Below are 22,171 nucleotides of genomic sequence, written 5' to 3'. Positions count from 1 at the left end.
AATTCTGTACTTTCCTTACCGCATTAATAAAATTGTGACGTTAATTGCAATTGGTTTATCTTTCCATTTGCGTCGGATTCACCATAAAGATTTTGGGTGTTGTACTGTTTGTCTCACCGTATTTAATTAAGGATAAATCCCACGGTTCAGATTCCTCCATGTTTTGACTGATGGAGTTTCGGGATTCATCTAAAGGCTAATAATGCGCTTCTCCGGTTCCAAGAACTTAAGAAGCTGCGCTGGGTAGCCCACATGCAATAAAGCACCCACCTTTAAATAATTAAGTAATTAACTCATACTGGTAGCCGTAATGACCTTTTAGCCCTCAAGTGCTCGTGGAAAAATGAGTCACCGACGTAAAGGGGTACGCGTTGACGTTGCCTATATTAACTGCAGAGATCCCTCGTACTTAGTAATATAAATTTCTTTACCAAATCGATTCTACTCTGCTCTCCAAAAAGAAAAATATTATTGTAATTATGTATGTAAATCTTATTATTAACTTTACTGTATTAATAACTTTTGAGTTTTGATTTCTACCCAAAAAAAAAAAAAAAAAAAATTTTGAGTTTTGATAATAAAACAAGGGTGGTAATTAAAACAAGTTGTGCCTTCGTAAATTATGAAGAAAAAAAAAAAAGACAAATGATTTGGAAGGTCATAAGTGTAGTACTTGCGTTGCACCTTCTTCATCAGCCACGGGTAAAGCAATGCGGCCTTGCACAGCCACATGATTATGATATCCCAAGATGCTAGAGGCTACGGCACACAATCGCCGCCATGGAATATGAATGATTACTAATGTACACACATCCTCCTTGATCAGTGTATTTCTCTCCCACAAGAGCATATATGTCATTTCATGGGAGGAAAGAAATACTCAAGAGGCACTAGATCCAGCTTCTCTACGGGGAGATTTTAGTGAGGCATCCAACGGCTAGGCTGACTAGGCCGATGCCTGAGTAGGCACTCCTTGGGTGATGGGGAGCCCGATGCAAAGGCATTATAGTACATTACTTTTTCTAGATAAAATTTGTTTTCCTTAATCATTATTTAGGAGCAGGGTTTTACTTATTGACAATGTAGAAAGATTATTTCATGTTACACATATGGTAGAATGCAAGACAAATGTAATTTTTATTTTATTTTTTAAATAAAGCTAGAAAGATGATTCACATTGGTAAACCTAATTCGAACCGACCAATTAAAGCTAGAAACTAGATCGATCAATTAGTAAATGATCTCGTGTCAAGCCTAGACCGATTACTATTTGTGGTATTCATAGTGTTTGGTTGTAACCTGATTAGTGCTTGATTGGGACCAATTGACATTGATAATTGGTTGTCATAGCCCGTTTATAGCTTGATCAACTTGTTTATGACCGGTTTAGACCTGATCGAAACTAGCTGATTGACACCCTTAGAGCTAGTAGTTTTTTTTAGTTTTTTTGGGAGCTAGTAGTTGAATATAGATGATAGAGGTAATAGCAAATATCCCTCACCTGGTTCACCAGATTTTGAGGGGGGAGAGAGTCGGTTAGAAAACCTAGTTTTCCAACTATGCCCTAATCTAATCCTACAATCATATACACTCAGCCCCCAACATGTGTCCCATCCACTACCATTTAAGGGACTCCAAGAAGGGTATATTTAGACGTAAAAAGGACATGTTACCTATGCTTATCTCATTACACGTGCACCTACGTGAAGCTGAGCCACACTCAAATTTCCACTCTTTTTTTAAATCTAATCTACTCATGAAGAAAAAAGAAAAAAGAAAAAAGAAAAAAGAAACATCACTTTCTCATTCTATAAAGCATTCCTTCCATTACTAATCGAAGAGAAGTCTTACTCTTACCTTTACACATTCACTCTCACTCCTTCTCGTCCCCTTTCTTCTTCTTCTTCTCTCTTTCTCTTCCTCTACTGTGAAACCATCATCGGATCGCCGCCATGTCTGCTGAGATGAAGGTCTGTGAGAACAATTGCAAGAGGAAGAGGCTCATAAGGAGACTCTTCTCGGTCTTCCTTGCCTTCCTGATAATAGTTCTGTTCATAATACTCTTGATATGGTTGATCCTACGGCCCACAATGCCTCAGTTCACTCTGCAAGACGTGACGATGTACCAATTCAACGTCACCTCCCCAAACTTCTTGACCTCCAACATACAGGCGACCGTACAATCGCGCAATCCCAACGATAGGATTGGGATCTACTATGACAGGCTTGATATCTTCGCTAGCTATCGTGACCAGCAGATCACTCTCCCAACACTGTTGCTCCCAACCTATGAGGGTCATAAAGACATCGATGTTTGGTCTCCTTTCATCTCCGGTACCACTGTACCCATCGCTCCCTACCTCGCCACCTCACTGAATCAGGATGAGTACTCTGGGTTTGTATTGATTAACATCAAGATCGCTGGGAAGCTCCGATGGAAGGTGGGAACCTGGACTTCCGGTCATTATCGTTTAAACGTCAACTGTCCTGCTTTTGTCAGATTTGGTAATCCCGGCTCGGGAGACACCATTAGAGTCGGTAGCAAGTTCCAGCTGTCTCAGACTTGCAGCACCGACGTTTGATCCATCCTTCTATTTAGTCTCGATCGCCTTTGGTAATTGCTATTCCTTCTCTCTTCCTCTAACGCCGTTATCTTCTTCTTCTTCTATTTTGTTTTTTTTTTTTTTTGGTGAGGATTGGAATTCCTCTTCTGTTTTAGTCTCTATAATAGGGGTTATAAGGGAAAAGTAAGAGCTGTAACTTGTACATTTCCTAAAAGAATGAGCGAAGGGAAAAATAGACAGAAATGAGCAAGATTTTTACAGTACTTAAAAAATAATAATTGTATTATTATTAATTTTTGTAATTGCATTATGGGCAATTTTAAAAAAAAATTTTAAGTTGCATTAATGGAATCTCTTTATTCCAGAAATTTTCGTCCTCTATATATATGTGGGAAAAAGAGAGTTCAATTTCTCGCTCAAATGGATTTTTTTTATTTTTTCTCCCTTACTTTGAATATATGGATTTTATATAAATAATATTTTTTCTAAGATAACCATTGGTGTGATGTGAAGATTCTTTTTCACATTAGAATTTGCTCTATATATATATATATATATATGGGAAAAGGTTCTCTGGGCTGTGTGGGTACACTAGCATTCTTGTGTTCATCTCTCATCCAAACATGAAATGACCTTGTTACCCTTTCGTGCACGATAACATTTTGATGCACCTTATTGGTGTGCTCTTCTATGCCACTTGCTCAGAGAACCCTCTCCTTACATATAAAATCGTAGTTCTTTCGTCATATTATGGGATATTTGACCTAGCGTTTTGTGACTTTTGTCCTTTACCCTTTATCAGAGTGCAATGTCTTCCTCACATGGAAATTTTTTTTATTATTTTCTCTCTCTTACATTATCACAAAAAACTAGGGTGTCAATTCCAAGCCCGACCGAGCCTGTCCGCAAAATCCCAAATTTGGCCCAGCCTATTTATTAAACATGTTGGGCTCAAGCTCAGCCTGACTAACATTCGGTCGTTCTCGGTGCAAGGGTGCTACCCGAAGGGTATCCGATCGAGACCTACCAATTACTAGCCTGGCTCAGCCCGACATGTTTAAAACACGTTTATAGCCCGCCGACAGTTTTGTTTAGAGCCTGTTTACTGAGTCTGACATGTTTACTGCCCGTTTAAAGCCTATTTATAGCTCTTTTACAGTCTGTTTAGGACGAAATTTTGCTGCTTCCTACTACAAGGCTGGCAGCCAAGGAAATAGCATCTTAAAGGGTATATTAGTTAATATCAAAACCTAGGAGGGTATTTATAAACCCAAAGGGGAAGTGAATTATTCCATTTCCTTGGCTGCTAGCCTTGTAGCAGAAACATTCCTGCTATGGGCGTAGCAGCAAAATTTTTTCCGTCTGTTTAGAGATAAATGTGTCATTAGCCTGTTTAAAGTCCGATTGAAGCCCAAAAAATGGCCGATGGTTTATAAACGGTACCATGCCTGCCATATACAAGCCCGACTACATATTCGAATGGTCACGATGCAAGTCAAAAATATGGTGAGGCCCGACTAGGCCAGACCGAGACCGACGGGTTGAAACCCCTAAGATTAAAACAGTCAGCCTGACTCTCTCTCTCTCTCTCTCTCTCTCTCTCTCTCTCTCCTACTTGAATTTTTTTTTTCTCTTCCTCCTTTTGGGGTTTTGTTGACATGAGTTTGTTGTATCAGTAGTCCTAAGGTAAAAATGTACTGGCTGAGCCGAAAGACAGTTTCGTCTCATGCCAAGATAGAGATTAGGTATCAATGCAGCAGACGTAAATGTTTTTTGACTTCTAGTTAGAGAGGATTGTGAAGAACATCTTCTAATTCCTATTGATATATGGGTGTTTTTGGTAAATAAAAACAAAAAAGTTTGCGTGATCAATTTGGACAAATATTCAGTTTGGGGTCATCTAGGGGAGTGAGTACATATGGAAGGTGGGATTTCTTTAACCCAAAAAGTGATAGCTATAGCTAGCTAACTTATAAGATAAAATAATGAGTTTGATCGATCAGTGTGGGTCTGTGGGTAATGGAAGGATCAAATCTCACCTACTTCAAATCATTGATGAGTAAGAGAGAAACTTCGAATATTTTGGAGTTTTAGGTGATTGGGTTGCAAGATTCCTCACTTGGCCTTTCCTTCCTCTTCCACCTACTTATTAGTAGTTATTATTAATGTGATGAAACTGGAAAGCAAGCAATGCTGGTGGAAGTAGAAAGAGATTTGAAGTTATCCGGCCATTAGGAAGGCCACTGCAAATTTGGCCCAAAATCATTTTAATTCCTTTGGGTTGCCACCTCGATCACATTTACTAACTCTGATCTGATATCTGTTGCATAAGTTTTGGGTATTTTTCTGATAAATGTTCAGTAGATGACCTCCTCGTGGCTTGGTATTTTTGAATTTTGAAATGGTTAGATTCTACCAACCATGGGATTGGTATGAAATTTCATTGAATTGAGCGTAGCACGATGGTTGCTTAACCCAAGCCGCAGATGAGCTCGATGTGCCTTTGTTTCGACAGATTTGGTCCATTTGTATGTATGTACTGAGAATCAGGTCAAGCACTGATGGTGCAACTCCTCATAGAACGAAACAAGTAAAGAGATGTAAAGAACGTTAATTGGCCACGTGGTTGGATAAGAGCATTTATTAGGTGCAAATGGGTTAGTTTAAATGAAAAAGAAAAAACAACGCTAACTAGTCACGTGGTTTGTAAACCTAGACGAAGGATCGTGCAAAATTATCGTTCAACCCTAGTGAAATAAAAAAAAGTCTCATTCAATTAAATACTCTTGCACGTGCTCTTATTAGCCCCCCATGCTGGTGCAGGCACAAGCGTTCTCTTGCCCGAATGAAAATATGACCCGTTTAGTCTATTCAAAAAGATATAAAAATCAACCCACGAACCCCCCAAAATAATAATTAAACAAATAAATAAATATAAATATAAATAAAAAAGTTTGGAAAAGCCAAGCTGAAGCAGTGAACCATTTAATAATATTTGGCCAATACATAGGCTTCTTATATTAAGTCAGTTTGGGCGGCTGAGTTGCTCCTTTATCTTGAAAAACATTTATATCAGATCCCAAGTTGAAATGGAAAAGACTTCAAACAAAAACACAGAAAGAAAGAAAACAAGGTAAGGCTGTGTTTGGTATGCATTCTAAGCCTGGAATGCATTTGAAGGTGTTAAAAATAGTGTTTAGTATCCATTCTAGTTTTTGGGTTTGGAATGAAAGCGTGGCCCATTCTAGAATGCCCAATATGACCTATTAATGTCACATTCTAAAATAAAGAACAAAAATGTTCGTTCTCAAATCCCTGACGAACTCAAGTACTCAACAAACACAACGAAATGCCTACATCCACGGAGCAATGCCTTTATTAGAAGTTATATATTGTTGAATATGCTTCACTGATTTGATTGCTACAACAGCCTAATGGCTTTGTCCTTGTCACGACAAAGTACTAAGGGCTACAACCCCAATTTGTATCAGGCCCCAACCTGATAGCTCTTACAAGATTCAATTTATAATCAAATTATAAATCCCTCTAAAATTACATTCAATAATCCAGGAATTTCAATCAACAACTACAACCAAGAATTTAAAGTTGAAGATTTGAATAGATGGATTACCTCAGCCAGAGTAATCCTACATTAGAAGAACCAAGAACGAAGTTCTTCCCTTTAATCTCCTCTCTTGACTACAAGATTGAAGAATCTCCTTGGTTTCCAAGCTTCTAAATGAATCATAGACATGAATCAATTAAACAATGGTCTTGGAATGGCTTTCTTCTCCCTCTCACTCTCAAAGAAATTTCTCACGTTTTTGAGACTTCATAGAGGAGTTACTATTTCAAAAACGTCATTAGGAGGTTATTCCTTCAACTAGGTCGCTCTTTGGCCAAGATTTTTCTGTCTTGTTTCTTTTTTTTTTGCTAATTTTGCCATGCAGTGGTGAATACTCTTATGATGATGTGGTTTCTTTGGATTGGGCTTCATCTTCTCATAGTAGGAATTTTGTTTGTTCCTCCCATTTTCATAGAGAGGCCCATTTCTTAGCTAAAGGGGCTTCAAAGTTGGTTATATCATGGGCCTAGTGGATTCATTCTCCTCTTTTCCTTGTAAACTTTGCTTCTCTTGACAGGAGTTTCTCCTCCAAATGATTTGTATTGATAGTTTTAGTTCTGCTGACAATAAAATTCAATCCATCAAAGCGAGTCCATCCAAACATTGTTACAAAAAAAAAAACTATGCAACTTCCCCCCCCCCTCTGGGCTCAAGTTAATGTCTGAGAACATTCTCGCATGCTTGCAAATAGAGACGTAAACGGATTGGATTCGGCTCGGATTTACTACTATCTGAATCCAAATCCGTTTACCGAATGACATATCCATATCCAATCCGATATTCCACGGATTTTTAAAAACTAATATCATATTCAAATTTGAGAGTCTATTGGATATCCGGATATTATTCGATCCGATAAACTATCAGATTATTAAATGATTATGATCTATATCGATTATGGATTTTCGATTTCGATTATCAAAATATCCTTATAAAAGTAATTATAATAAGGATAATATAGTAATATATCATATATTTTTTACAAAAATATTCAACTAATCACATTTTACAATTGGATATATTAACCAGCCTCTCTGGAAACAAAGGTAATGCAACGTACATTTGACCCTCCCCAACGCAAGAGCCTTGTGCACTGGGTATAACCTATGGTAAATTAACCAGATACTATCTGGATCCGAAATGGACTATTCGAATTCGAATCCGATTATCTTTCGGATAGATTCGTATATTTCTTGAAAACCAAAATTCCAAATTAAAAAAAACCCCTAAATTCAGATGGAAAATCGAATATGTGGATTTTCAACTATCCATTTAAATCCCTACCTCCAAACCATTCAGATGGAATCCACTCCTAGTAGTTGCTCAAGGAATTTTTCTCCTCTCAGGTTCCCTGCTCCGTTAGGTTCGTAGGTTCCTCTCATAGGGAGGGCGGAAATGACGACCTCACCCCACCAGGATAGTGTGTTCGGGCAGGGGGTGAGGTTGTCATTTCAAGTCCTTGCTCATGTTACCCACTCCCCCCTCTCTGTCCTTGTAGTTGCTAATGTATACATCAGATGCATACAAGAGTCAATAAAAGGGACCACTTTCGCCCACACGGTGAAGCCTTTTTCCAAGAAACCTTCCAAAGTTCTCAAACACGCAGTTCTTTGATCAAGTCTTTCTATGCATATCTAAAATAAAACCACACGCAACGCGTCCATTGTCACCCACCCACTTCCCTAATCTTCTAAACAATAAATACTACCGTGTCCCAGCCGGAATTTTGCAATTCACTACTTTCTTCTTTACGAATTACGACCCCCGCGTCTCTCCGTTTTCTGAAACTCTCACATTCACATATTACCTCACCTTTTCAAACTTCTATTTCCCTCTATATATATAAAATCACTTCCTCCCTCCCTCTATCTCCCATCACCGAAAACCCCAATTCAAGACCCATAAACCAAAAACCCAAAATGGCAGAAGCAAAACAACCCCATTTGAATGGAGCTTACTACGGCCCACCAATCCCACCACCCCAAAACTACCACCGCCCCGGCCGAGGCCCTGGCTGCTTAGGCTGCTGCGGTTGTTGCCTCTTAAACTGCCTTCTCAAAATCATCTTCTCCATAATTATCGTTCTGGGCCTCATTATTCTGGTCGTTTGGCTTGCCTTACGCCCAAACAAGATCAAATTCTACGTTGTAGACGCTTCTCTCACTCAATTCAATCTTACTGGTACGACTCTCCGTTACGATCTCGCACTCAACATCACAGTCAGAAACCCAAACAAGAAAATCGGTGTCTACTACGACAGTATCGAAGCTAAAGCATACTATGATGATATATTGTTCGGTACTGATACTTTGAGTCCTTTCTATCAAGGTCATAAGAATACTTCTATGCTTAGTCCTGCTTTTCAAGGAGAGTCTCAGTTAAGCTTGAGTAGTAAGGCACTGTCGGAGTATAATACAGAGACGAGTGGTGGAGAATACTATGTGGATGTGAAATTGTATTTAAGGGTTAGGTTTAAGATTGGAAAAATTAAGACTTCTCGTATGAAGCCTAAGGTTAAGTGTGATTTGAAGGTTCCTGTTGTTTCTAATAGGAATTCTGCTGGTGGGTTTGGTACTACCAAGTGCGAGATTGATTTCTGATCATCCTCCACGATATTCCAGAGTTTTAGATTTCTAGTTCCTTCCAGTCATGGGTTGGCCATGGCGGCTTCTTTGATTACTTCTTTGGTTCATATGTTTATTTATTTATTTATTTCTTTTTTAGGTGGTTCATTACTTCATTCACATTTGTTTTATTTATAGTACCATATTATTATACAGAGTGATCATTTTGTGACTTCTTTGGTCAGTTGTGATTAAATAAATAAAGTCATATATGGTGGTTTTTTTTATTTGATTCCCTATTACGATTTTTTTCTTTTTTTTTTATTTTGAAAACCAATATATTCAACAAAGCACAAGAGAGCCTTAATTAGAGGCTCAGAGCCACAAGCCGAGTCATTAAATCCAAAGACGTAACCATGAATCTATCGCGGGGAGTATCAATACAAGAGTCTTGGAAGGGTTGCACCTTATTCCTTAAATTCAAATGAGATTGATTCCCAGATTTGATGAATAGTAATGTTCTAGAAAGCATAGCCTAGCTAGTTCCTAAGGTTTCGCTCCATCCAAATGTAAAAGATGGTAGTTCCAAGGAAAATTATCTCCTCTGCCGGTTCTTTGCCTGGTATAGTTCCTAGCACCTCTAATAAGAGGAGGTGGTGTTACGTGCAAGATAATCTACAAAATAAAATAACAAAAAAAGAGAAATAATAGGGAGAAGAAGATATGAGAGAAAGATAATAGGGGAAGATAAGAGAGAGGGATAGGGGTTTAGGGGCTTTACGAACGAAGCCACCGGACGTCTTGGCGCAATTGGGAGACAGTCCTTCTTTACTCATTACTCTACTATTGATAAAACTCAAATTACAATAGTAGTTATCCATAACTACTTACTCCTTCTTTAATTTAATTCTAACTACCACACTTCTTTCTACTACTTATAACTATTTAACCACGTACTACAATAACTACAATAATTAAATATAATAATAATAATAATAATTAAAATATATAAAATCTTAACTAACTATTCCCCCTAAACGATGATAGCCCATCCATTACATATGTAACAGGTGGATCCCACCCAAACAGTGTGTTTGGATAAGGGGTAAGGTGGTCATTTCGGCCCCCTATGAGAGGAATCAGATGACCTGTACCAGACAAGGTAATCTTACCAATTAAGTCTAAAAAAGAATCTTTAAAGTTTTTTCTAATCGAACTCCACTAAACCTTATGGTCCTCAATCCTTCGATGGGTAGGCCAACATTTACTCAGAATCCTTTCTCAGAATCACTTTGAAAAGAGATAAACAGAAAAATAAATGATCAATATCATCTACTCCATTCAAACAAAAATAACAAGAAGACGACTTGGGAACATGTCTATGTGGGAGAAATCTTGAGTTGAAAGAGACTTTTAGATAGTTTGAGGTATGACGAGGATGGTTTCGTTTATTTTTATTTGATTTGGATCATTTATTTTTTCTTAGAGAAAAAATCTTGGCACACATAGGAAGAATGTGAATGGTTTAGGTAGGGTCTGAATCGATCATGTTTTCCTCCAAACCAAATCCTTCAAGGGTCAAAGGCGGCTACCGGTTTCGGTTGGTTTAATTTTGGACATTTGGCAATTCAGTGGTCAAAGTCATGGATTAGTTAAGCCCCTCAAAATCTATGACCTCAAGGAAGGATAGTTAGGCTAATCATCATCACCTCACAATACTAATCCAACGGCCGAAATAATTTGTTTATTGATATAATATCATTATTTATTTATTTTTCTTTCTTTCGAACCTTCTTGGACATCCAATAATACCTGCTCGATTGATCGACAGGATTAAAGCGAATTGAAGCGATAGCCCAACAGAACTTTAAAGAATAATTAAAAAATCCCAATCAAAGTCTATCACCTACATGGGCAAATTCATTAAAAACAGAAGTAAGGCGGCTACGAAGAGTTTACATGAGTGGGGATGCATGGGCATATTTATGTATCAAATTATTGGATTTGACGTATCAATCTTCTTTTGTGGTGGAAACAGGGAGCATCAGCAATGCAAATATTTCTCTTCTTTTTCACACAAGAAATTTTTTTTACAATTCGTTTGCATTAAAATCGATTAAGCCGAGAGAGAGAGAGAGAGAGAGAGAGAGAGAGAGAGAGGAGGTTGTTGAATGAGTGCTCAATGAGACATGCAATGGCTGGGTTGCATGACATACATCCCAACATGTGTCTAGTTATCGAACTCTAGCAGCCCAGCCATTGGATGTTCATTGGGCGATGCCATCATTGGAGAGAATCTAGAAGAGAAAGATAGTTGTTAAAGATAATTCATTAAGGGTTAAGTGGAGAATAGAACAATAGAGTTGTTAAAGATAATTCATTAAGGGTTAAGTGGAGAATAGAACAATAGACTTGCCTTTTATTACTGATCTCTTGGCCATAAGACATATTCAACATGGTACACTTCTTTCAGCCATAGTTCGAACATCAGCTTTTTCGACCCGATTGGTTTTTTTAAAACCAGATAAATCAAGTGACTCATGCTTTTTTTAAATATCTTCTCTCTTCTCCTTCTCCGAGTAAGGAGGGACTGGCTATGGTTGTTTCACAATGAGAACGAAAAAATGTGCTAATATGTTGAAGGCAACAAACAAAAATTCTAAGGTTTTGTTTATTTTTGGACCAAACTTATGGTCTATGAATAGTATATGATCCAATAAATTTTTTTTTGTGAGTTTCACATAATTGGGGCAAACACATCAAGCTAGTAAAAACTCAAAATAACTTAGACGGTTAGACCTGATCTAATTATTTTTTAAACATGGGTGAGTCTTCATGACTCCTGATTAGGTTTTATATATTTTTGACTCGACTCGGGTAACCTGCACGAGTAAAAACTTGGGTTTTCTACTATTCTTTCAGCACCTTTTCTTTTTCTTTTTTAGCATTGTGTTTGGATTGAATTAGCTTTAGACTCCCATCCGTCGAGTAAAAACTTGGGTTTTCTACTATTCTTTCAGCACCTTTTCTTTTTCTTTTTTAGCATTGTGTTTGGATTGAATTAGCTTTAGACTCCCATCCATCTAGGCCAATTTGCAATAATTTTAAGGAGAGGTTCTATCTGAGTTACTAAATTAGGTTCCCACCACCATGACTAATTTCCTTGGTTCATTAGGGCCTCGCTGTGTGTATCCTACACGTAGACAACCCAAATGACTGCTCCCCTACAAAATGACAAATTTCCCCTAGTTGATGCCCCTTCACGTCCCCTTATTGGTTCCTCTCTCTCTCTCTCTCTCATAAAATGACCTTATTGTCCTCCTCTAGGTGATACCATTTTGTCGCAACCCCAGTGCACTCTCTTTTGCCACATGCTCAGAGAATATTCTCCCATATATATAGGTCCAGTCAAGATGGATTCAACCTAAGGGTGTCAATCGGTTCGGTTCCATGAAGTGATAGTGTGATCCAAATCCGAACTGAGAACCGCCTCAGTTTTAGAATTAAATCCAAATCCGAACCTACTTGGTTCGGTTCAGCTATGGTTCCAATTCGGTTATAGAATACGGTTCCAATTCGGGTCTTGATACAGTTTTAATTTGGTTATACAGCTTAGTTCCTATTCCGTTTGCTAAATGGTTCTACTATTTGGCTTTAAATTCCCAGCAACATCTGCTACTAAAAGTCCTACAAATGCCCATCTTGTATTTTTGGGCCTTACAATTTTAAATGGACACTTTGAAAATCCATTTAATTCAAAAATTATAAAAGGTTGGAACTTGGAACTTGGAACTTGGAAGAGACAAAGAGTCGCAAAGAATAGAGATAGGTTTTTTTTTGATAACCAGAGAATAGAGATAGTAAAACCTTTTAAAAATTATAAAAGGTTGGAACTTGGAACTTTGGAAGGTAAAGAGTCTCTTGCAACATAAGAATGAAAAAATAAAGCATTAAAGCCTAAAGGTCAACTGTCAAATGTAAAGTTGTAAAAGTACAAAAAAACTAGGGATTTAGGTTTGGTCATTCGGTTCGGTTTCGGTTAAAATCGACAGTTCTTACATCGAAACCGTATCCGAATAGAACAAAATTAAAACCTTGCTTGGTCGATCTGAAGCCGAACCGAATTGATTCGATTCGGTTCGATTTGTTTAATTCAGCTTGGTTTTGGATTCGGTATTCGGTTTCAGTTACATTTTGACACCCATTTCAACCCATGGCCGCAATCTAGGTCCAGCCCAATCCCAAGCTTGGAAATCCCAGCCCCTTTAACCCTAGCTCAAGCTTCAAGCAGGTTGGGCTCGAGTTCACTGAAACTCTCTCTCTCTTTTTGGTTTTTTTTTTTCTCGTAAGAACCCCATTCCACTCCTTGCTTGATGAGTTATGTGTAAAATATATATAGCCTTGGTTGCTAGGCTCAGAATTCATGAGGGCTGGGCTCGAGCTCACTGGGCCAAAATGTCATCCTTAATCAATAAAGAATTAGGATCTCATAACATTTGACCTAGGGGTGCAAGTTTGGCCCTGCCGACTTGAGCTCGAAAAGGGCCTGGGATGAGATACACTAGCCCACTCGGCAGGATGGGTTCAACCCATGGCCTCAATCTAGGTTCGGCCCAATTCCGGCCTTGGAAATCCCTGTTCTGCTCAGTAAGGCTTTAAAAAAGCCCAGCTTGGGCCTTGCTTGGCTCAGACTTCAAACGGGTTGGGCTTGAGCTCACTAGGCCAAAATTTCTTCCTTAATCAACATAGAATTAGGATATCATAACATTTGACCTAGGGGTGCAAGTTTGGCCATGCTGACTTGAGCCTGAAGAGGGCCTGGGATGACATACTGTGGCCCTAAGGGTGGGTCAGGGCTAGGAAGTCCATGCCCTAAGTTAGGGTCAGGTCGGGCTAGGATTGAGTCCTTAGGCTGAGCCTGGCCCAGCAGCCCAGCACGATCGAATTTGATAGATACATGATGTCCTTCCACAACTACCAAGGGTAGAATCGTTGTCCCCTCCAATTTGGTGCTCCCTCCAATTCCTCATAGAGGGGCAGGAATGAGCATCCTATCATCTACCTTATTAAAGGAATTGAAAGTGCCTGCGAATTGGAGGTGATACTTATTCCTAAGGATAAGACTAAGATTAGCCAACAGAAAATAGGGAAAAGGAGAAAAAGTACTTTTTTATGGCACAAATATGAGTAAGAGAATCAATCTCATTAGTCATGACTTCCTATGAGGTATGCTACTTCGAGTGGCAAATCACCGACCAAAGCTAACAGCTATTCACCTCGATTGGCAAACTAAAACTTAGGCGTGGAATTCCAAGAGACCGACCACCCTCTCTCTCTCTCGCAGTCTCAGCAATAATTCAAGACTTTTCTCTGTCTTATTCGTTATGTGTAAGGCTTCTACACGTCTACTCTATAAAAATTATAAAATTCTATTTAACAAAAAAAAACATTTCTTGCGGATAGAAAATAAGAGAAAAATTCATGTGGATAGAGAGAATCAGAGAAATTTAGAAGGCCTGCTGGATGCATCCATTCTAAACACGTGGCGTGCCAAGTAACCCTTTTTGTGGCCGTTCGTCCTTTCATTTCCCTCTCTCTCTCTCTCCTTGCTCGGGCTGTTGCTGTTTGGTTCTTCTACTTCTTCTTCTTGTCGCAAACGCCTCTCTCGGTAATCTTACGGCGCCATTGTTGAAAACTGATTTTGTAAACTTGTAATTATTACATCTCTTTGTGCTCTGCAACTTTTCTTTCTCTCTATGAAATCAAATTATTTATTTCTTAATCTTCAACCTTCGATCCTTTTCTTTTTTTTATTTTCAGGTTCTAGTCTATTGGATTTGATTTCCAAAGATAAAGGAGATGGATGAAGTCAGAGAACAGCAGGCGAAGGAATCAACTGACCAGAAAAAGTTTAAACGGCTTTCCGATGACATAATTCCTCACATCCTCAACCTGTGAGTTTCTGTTCAATTTCACTTTTACACTTTACCTTGCACTAATCAGCATTCCCATCTTCTCCAATAACCCTAACTATCCATTATCTAAAGCCCCATGTTTATCTGCCGTTTATCTCTGTTAACATTTGTTTGTTGTTTCTGGATGGACTTTTTCTAGACTTTTGGACAAGAGCTCATATGCATACATGTAAATTACTGTTTTTTATTATCATTTGTTAGTGTAGAATATATACATTTACTGATATACATGCACTTATATGTTTGGTGATTCATGGTTGGTGTCGTCTTTAATTTAATATGATATTGAGTTAATCATGTTAAGAAATGGATGTGTGGCAAAAAATAGGAAGGATAAAATAAAGAATAACCATATTAGAGCTGATTTGGGTGTAGCCCCAATTCAAGATAAGCTATGAGAAAGTCGTTTGAGGTGGCATAACCATGTTCAACGAAGGCCTTGGGATGCTCCAGTCCGGAGAAGTGACTTGATTCAGATTGAATGTTCGGTTGGCCTGAAATGACCCTAGGAGAAGTGAGGAAAGACATGCATAGTTTAGGTCTTGTTTCAAGTATGGTCTCGAATAGAGCTGATTGGAGGCCTAGTATCCATGTAGTGGGGATAAGGCTGTTGTTGTTGTTGTTTGTGTTCTTTTCTTTTAATTTTATTATTAATATTTTGTCTTTTAAGGATCCATGTTGCCGACCCCATTTAGTTGGGATAAGGCTGAGTTGCTGTTGTTGTTTGTTGTATTGAGTTAATCATGTTGTCGACTTTTCCTGTTACATTAAGTTTCTCTGTTTGGGTGTGGAATATGCTGTGAAGTTAATTCATCATGAATCCCTGATTCTCTTCCCACTTTTTAACAGGAACTTGTTCCTTATTTTTCAGATATGGGTCCTCTGCAACACCACATGACTTCGAAATTTATGCTCCAAATGCAACTTTTGAAGATCCACTTATGTGTGCTCATGGGTACGTCGGAAAATTTACTATCTTGGATGGATTTTTGTGTATATAGTGGAAACCAACTTAGGGCAGAATATACCCATTTGATTGATAGTAACCAGAAGAAGTAAATAAAAAAGTTTACTGATGTGGTATATTGAAGCCATTTACTCTAGTTAAGTATGTATTTTGGGATCAAATAAGTGAAACTCTGGAGTGGTTTCTATTACAATAGATTGACCTATGGCTTAGTGGCCCATGTCACTGGTATCAGACTGCATGTCAGCTAAGCCATTTATAGATGTCAATTATGTCCTCACTTATCTAGATAGCTAGGCTAGAAATTGAGGTGTGGTACCATTTCCAATTAACTATTTGTTCTATTTTGTCTTTATATATGGATTTTGGCTTTCTCCCGTGCTAGTTTACCCACAAATCTGGTTGTTGCTTGCAGAGTGGAGCAGATCAAATCATCATTTTACTCACTGTCCAAGGTTGTCTCAAATTCTTTGTTTTTAATCTCATTAGGCATTGTTTTTACTGAAACTACCTAATTGAATGCATGGAACGGATTTGATTACTCAATTATGGCATCCAATATTCTGTTAGAATTGCGCAATTGAGCTAAAATCACCTTTCATGAATGCATATTATCTTAACAAAACCTATGATTGTTGAAATTTTTTTTTTTAAAGAGCAAATTACATGCATCCCCCTGGTGTTTGAAACAATATCAAAACACCCCCTTAGTTTCACCATTTACAAATAACCCTCTGATGGCTCACGGTGTTAGTAAACTGTTAGTTTTGAAAGTAAAAAAGACATCTTTACCCTTTATACATCAGTGACTTAATTTAAGCCTCCCAATCATCCAAGAGGGGTGCACGTAAATGGTGAAACTAGGGGGGGTGTTTTGTTATTGTTTCAAACACTAGGGGGTGCATGTAATTTGCTCTTTTTTAAATGTAACAGTAACATTAATTTGTATAAATAATAAGGGAGGGGGTTCTCTGAGCAAGCGGCATTAAAATGGAGCACACCGATGAGGAGTGACTAAATAGTTTCACAGCAGGGTTCTCTCTCTTTCTTTTTTGAGCTTAGTGTGTGACCTAGGCAGCATCTGAGAGAGAGAGAGAGAGACTATGGTCTGCAGTTTTTTGGTGGCAAAAGGAAGCTATACTACTTGTGTGAAAAATATGCCAAGCCACTGCCACTGCCACTGCCACTGCCAAAGTGATCAATTTCAATCCTATAACAGCTGTAGTAGGAAGATCATTTTTCTTACTTATACGTATCTGAACTCAGATATTCATGATTGTACATGCAATATATTTTGAAGCCATCAATTGGTGGGTCCAACCTAGATATCCAGTCTAGAATTTTCTATCCCTGGGCATTTCTATTAAAGATGCCCTGTTCAGCTAAAATTGCTTATGACTTTACATTTTGGAGACACCCTACAGATATATCAGACAGTACCATCTCTTGTTTGGGATATAGGGGAAAGAGACCCAAACAAAGGATTGCCCTAATGTTGCATTGTCCAAATCCTGCATGAGCTCCCACAGGTTCTTGGGGAGTGGTGGCCTCCCTTGCAGTTTCCTCAGTTATAATTAACACTTTGTTAGATATAGGGATGTTTTATGTGGGAACTGAATCAAAATGTAGCAACTACTATATGTTTCAATTGGGTTCTTACATTAGTCACTGACTCTATTTCCCCTCTACATATTCCAGGTCTTTAGTGAATCCAAAATCATGGAATACAGCATACAAGAAAATGCAGTCGGTCCTGGGAAAGGAGAGGTTAGAATTGAGAACTCTCTTCCACAATCCACAAGATTTTAATAATCTCTCAAATCCTCCTTTTCCCCAGCTTCTTATTTATTTATTTACACGTTTGGACCTGAATAAATTGAAATTAGGTACTAATTGACAACAAACAACATTATAAGTTCTTGGGGAAGGATATTACTATGATCTCGCTGATCAAGCTGCGCATTGAAGAGGGGAAGGTTGTCCGCCATGAAGATTGGTATGTACTGACTGCTGCTCCTATCCCGTCTCCATTTGGTTTGAAATTTCCAAGAAACAATAAAACATTTTTTTCTTTTTCTTTTTATAAAGAAACTGAGTGTTAGTTATATCATAGGTGGTACAACTTTTGAAGTCTACAATATCTAGCATTGTTGTCCAGGAAATTGGTCAACCCACTAGGAAAGTCTAGAAGAAATATCAACAACTCCACTAAATTGTTGACAATTTTGTGTAATGATAAATAGCAAGAGGAAAATGGAACTGATAGGTCTCAATGGCCTCATCTGGCTTGGCTCAACTGATATGTAGAAGCTAGAAATTGCTGTTGCGATGCCGGAACCAGAATTCATAGACTTGGATTATTAACAGATAAAATAGAGTAAGTAAAGAAGCATTTTGCTTTTGGTTCCCTCTGGCAGTCTGGTTTTTTTCATCATTGTTCAAATCTTTTCTCAGTTCCTTTGTTTGTCTGTTAACTGCTTGGAGTTCCTCCAGACGATCATAGTCTTAGTCTTAAAGCAAGAAAATGTTGATCTTGGATGCCATGGATCTTCTTAGAGATGCAGCTTGAAAATAAACTAAAAAATACATGAGTTCTATTGTAAAAATAAGGAACCAAGTATAAGATAACAAGAGTCAAAGAAAACCACTTAACTCTGGGGACTCACTCACCACAAGAGGACCTCAATCTCGAATGGGGTTTCACTCATCACTAGAGGTTACATTGGAATCAAACTCTTCACTATACTTCACAAGACAAATATATAGAGGACGAGAGAACTAGCCGTTGAGAGAGACGTTGGATTGGGAAGAGTTGGCACCACATCATCATGGCTTCTTTATAAGAGTTGTTGGAGAGGTGGAATGATAGGATAATAACTGCAAGATGATGTCATGCTTGCATCACCAAAAAAAAAGACATTGAGAGTGAAGGGCTTTTTGGGATCATGGTTGATGATGTCATCATTTTGGTGATGGGCTATTAAACCATTAGGATCACATTTTTCTAATTTTTTTTTTTAATCTTCTGCCCCTTAAATCCCTAAATCAGTGACTTTTTAAGCTCCGGGATGCACATAGTTATATGCTACGTCAACCCAAAAAGTTAAGTTTATCACTATGCTTCATGCCAAACAATGTCTCCAAATTAATAAAAAATGTCATAAACTTGGAAATTGATGGTTAAGTACATTAGTCAAACGTGGAAGTTCTTCCCATTTCCCAATATATTCTCAGCTTTTGGCTGGTATAACACACGAACTTATGACATTTTTACTCCTTGGGCAATCCTCAATTTCTGCATTGCAAGCCCAACTTTTGATAGATGACTCTGATGATTTCCACAATTCTTATTAATGTAGAGCTGGATCACAAAGGATCTAGCCCCAGGCAGGATCTTCTTGAATACAGTTTATTGCTGATTTGATCTTCAAAATACTAGGCTAGAATTGAAGAACTTGTAGCAGATCACACAATGAAATTGATTGAAATAGAAACAAAGAAGAAAATATAAAATATAAAATAGAGAAGAAAGATAGGATTGGATCAAGTCTCTCGCTCTCTCCTGGGTCTCTCACCCATAGGTATCCTCACCATATAGCATTGCATCTCACAGCCATCTGAGTTTCACAGAATAAAAGAAAAGGCACAAGCCAATATTTCATTAATCAAATTCGTCTACAAGGCTGTAGCCCCTTACAAACTCATGTAGAAGACTCAAAAACAAACTTAAACACTAATAAGGAAAGGCATAGCCCAATCCTCAACTAATAAGGTAACATAAATTGAATAATGAAAGAAATTGACTCATAGCAGGACTCTAACTAACCTACTGAAGCAAATCCCGTTTTCCTACTTTCTACCCATATTTTAGGCTCATTAAATTGGCCAATTACAAAGTAAACCTATGGGATCAAAAGCCCAACACACACATAACCTAACCCAAAGCTTATTTTCAATAAAATAAGTCCATTAGGCGACTTATTTGCATCACTTATTGAGATTTCTATGGTGGAGTTTTTGAAGATTCTCTCATGGAGATGTCTGTAATTGTTCTAATGGTTTCTAAATTCAAAAGGTACTGATCATTGTGCTTTTATATATTCAATGGCTTTGATGTCTGTAATTTTGAATTTGCAAAATCAAAGCCATTGAATCCAGTTATTCTGTACAGATGCCAAGATAAGATGTTAGTTTTCTAATTATATTTGGAAGTGTTAGTTGTTAGTTTTCTAATTATATTTGGAAGTATTATCAGGGGAACCAGTTTTGGGAAAGGATAATCAAATCTTTTTTTTAATCAATAGAGGCATTATGTTGCTAACTTTATTAGTTCCTGATAAGGTTTGTATTTACTTGTAGTTTGGTAAACTTATGAAGGTCATCTGATTTATCACTTTATCAATGTATGGCATCATTTGTGAGTCTCTTGATGTGCCAAGTGAAAGAAATCAGTATTAAGAAGCAAAACATACAATATGGGGCCCATTAACTTGATGGGTTTTTTTCAATTTAGGAAATACTAATATGAGAATAGAAAGAATCTCTCTTTGAACCACATTTCTTAGATGAGTAGAGGTTGATTTCTATATGAAATGTATGCAGGTGGGACAAGAAACCACTATGGAACAGAGACACAGTGAAGTTGCCATTGCTTGGCCAACTTGTGGAAACAGCCCGCAGGGGTTCAATGCTTGCAACTCATGTTATGATGAGATTTGGAAAGGATCCAAGCTAGTTATCATTCTCCCAATGAAATATGAACCAGGTGATGAACTCATGTGTAAAGCCCTCCCTTTCCAGGTCTTGACATCCCTCTAAAACATGCGTTGTATCTATTCTTGTGTATGTGCTGCTACGGTGAATTCTAATAATTCCATGGATTTTTCTCTAATATTACTATTTCTTATATTTAACACTAGGGAAAAAAATCCCTACAATGCCGGAGTGGGGATTCCTTCCCACGCCCTCTGGAACCATCTGAATGTATCATGGAGTGTCATTAATAAATCACATATGTTTTGAGTAGTTAATGTCAGAGTCAACTTGCAGAACTTTCTTCAACTTAACTCAGCCTGATCCCACCGACTTGGTTTCACCAATTCTGTCATATAATTCATAGTATCTTTGTTAAGTAACAAACAGAACTCCAAGTAGTTCTTTCAGGTTTCTCTCTCCCGGAACTATCTACATATCACTAGGGCTGTAAACGGATCGGATTCGGCTCGGATAGTTGCGGATAGTGCTATATCCGCAATCGCATCGCATCCGATTAGCTAAACGGATGCGGATATGGATAGTGCTAAACGGATACGACACGGATCGAATATTTTATCCTTTTACATGTAAATATAGTTTTTCGGATAGCTATAGCCTATCCATATTCGCATCCGTTTAGTTTTCGGACAGATTCGGATAGTACTAAACGGATACAAGTACGAATACAGGAACGGATTTCGGCTATTCATTTACACCCCTAAATATTGCTCATTTGGGACACAATCTCAGTTCTTTGCTCGCATATGATCAAAGTTAGTGGTACCTAGATTAGGGCCTCTGGGTCTTAACATTCCCAATCATGCGGAAGCGCTATCCCAGTTATGTGGGGAAGCGTTGCTGGATTTCCCATAGACTATACAAGTATATTCCCAATTATGAAGAAGCGTTGCTAGATTTCCTATAGACTACTAAGTATATTCCCAGTCATGTGGAAGCACTGTAGGATTTCTCATAGATCGTTTTAGTATATTCCCAGCCATGTAGGAGCGTTGTCGAAATTGTCAAACCCGTTCAAATCATGTCAATTATGTAGAAGTACTGCCGGACTGTTTATATCTATCACATTCTCAATTTCTTTCCCTAACCCATGAGTAAGGGTGTCAAATTCGAACCGTAACCAATCCGAATAAGCTAAACCAAATTGAACCAAATCAAAGTCGGTTAGGTATGAGTTTTGGATTTCAGAACCGATTGGTTCTCAGTTCGATTCTAGATCCATTATAGGAACGGAATTTGGATACTAGTATATTAATATATTAATAGCTTATAATAAAAGGACGTATCCCTCCGGGGTTTGGGGAGGGTCTTAATGTACGCAAACTTCTGTTTTCACAAAGAGGTTGTTTCCAGCGTGACCACTTTGTCACTTAATATTAATAGATTATAATACTAATATATTATAATATATATTTTTAATATTATTAGATTTTATAATACTATTATACTATATTATAATATTCTAGTATAGTATATGGACTGGGTACAGGAATCATAACTGAATCATATAAGAACTGAATTTCAAAACAATCAAACCAAACCGAGTAGGCTCGGTTTGAGTATCGAATTATAGAATCGATTCGGTTCCAAATCAACTAACACTCTTTGGAGCTGAATAATTGATTTCAAATCAATTTACACCCTTACCCATGAGGATACGTAGGCAGTCAGGCAAGCTCATCCTTGGCACAGTTGTTTCCCAA

The 22,171-nt window shown here is 37.9% G+C and overlaps 3 protein-coding genes across 7 annotated transcripts; all 3 read left to right on the top strand.

Annotated features, from left to right (window-relative positions):
* Positions 1 to 1,430: 1,430 nt before the first annotated feature.
* Positions 1,431 to 20,719, top strand: LOC122642172. 5 transcript variants are annotated; one of them, XM_043835600.1, is made up of 7 exons: positions 1,431 to 1,441; positions 14,581 to 14,707; positions 15,600 to 15,683; positions 16,111 to 16,150; positions 17,394 to 17,462; positions 17,582 to 17,691; positions 20,298 to 20,719. In XM_043835600.1, the coding sequence occupies exons 2-7, from the start codon at positions 14,613 to 14,615 to the stop codon at positions 20,428 to 20,430; spliced, it is 531 nt and encodes a 176-aa protein (XP_043691535.1). In that variant the 5' UTR covers positions 1,431 to 1,441; positions 14,581 to 14,612; the 3' UTR covers positions 20,431 to 20,719. The 5 variants fall into 5 exon arrangements, with proteins under 5 accessions (XP_043691535.1, XP_043691536.1, XP_043691534.1 ...); XM_043835601.1 differs by lacking the exon at positions 1,431 to 1,441 and adding an exon at positions 8,813 to 8,825; XM_043835599.1 differs by lacking the exon at positions 1,431 to 1,441 and adding an exon at positions 14,423 to 14,464.
* LOC122642171 (NDR1/HIN1-like protein 1) lies at positions 1,953 to 2,598 on the top strand. The gene has a single exon (XM_043835597.1). It carries the CDS (start codon positions 1,953 to 1,955, stop codon positions 2,580 to 2,582), a length of 630 nt encoding a protein of 209 aa, XP_043691532.1. The 3' UTR covers positions 2,583 to 2,598.
* Positions 8,067 to 8,824, top strand: LOC122642170 (NDR1/HIN1-like protein 3). The gene has a single exon (XM_043835595.1). The coding sequence runs from the start codon at positions 8,109 to 8,111 to the stop codon at positions 8,787 to 8,789; it is 681 nt and encodes a 226-aa protein (XP_043691530.1). The 5' UTR covers positions 8,067 to 8,108; the 3' UTR covers positions 8,790 to 8,824.
* Positions 20,720 to 22,171: the final 1,452 nt, after the last annotated feature.

Source organism: Telopea speciosissima, chromosome 10 (genome assembly GCF_018873765.1).
Source record: "Telopea speciosissima isolate NSW1024214 ecotype Mountain lineage chromosome 10, Tspe_v1, whole genome shotgun sequence".
Lineage (NCBI taxonomy): Eukaryota > Viridiplantae > Streptophyta > Magnoliopsida > Proteales > Proteaceae > Telopea > Telopea speciosissima.
This window is presented reverse-complemented; position numbering and strand designations above follow the sequence as displayed.

Coding starts and splice junctions, on each gene's coding strand:
- LOC122642170 (XM_043835595.1), top strand. CDS start 8,109: ATGGCAGAAGCAAAACAACCCCATTTGAATGGAGCTTACTACGGCCCA.
- LOC122642171 (XM_043835597.1), top strand. CDS start 1,953: ATGTCTGCTGAGATGAAGGTCTGTGAGAACAATTGCAAGAGGAAGAGG.
- LOC122642172 (XM_043835600.1), top strand. CDS start 14,613: ATGGATGAAGTCAGAGAACAGCAGGCGAAGGAATCAACTGACCAGAAA. Junction 14,708..15,599: donor ATTCCTCACATCCTCAACCT/GTGAGTTTCTGT, acceptor CTTATTTTTCAG/ATATGGGTCCTCTGCAACAC. Junction 16,151..17,393: donor CATTTTACTCACTGTCCAAG/GTTGTCTCAAAT, acceptor TACATATTCCAG/GTCTTTAGTGAATCCAAAAT.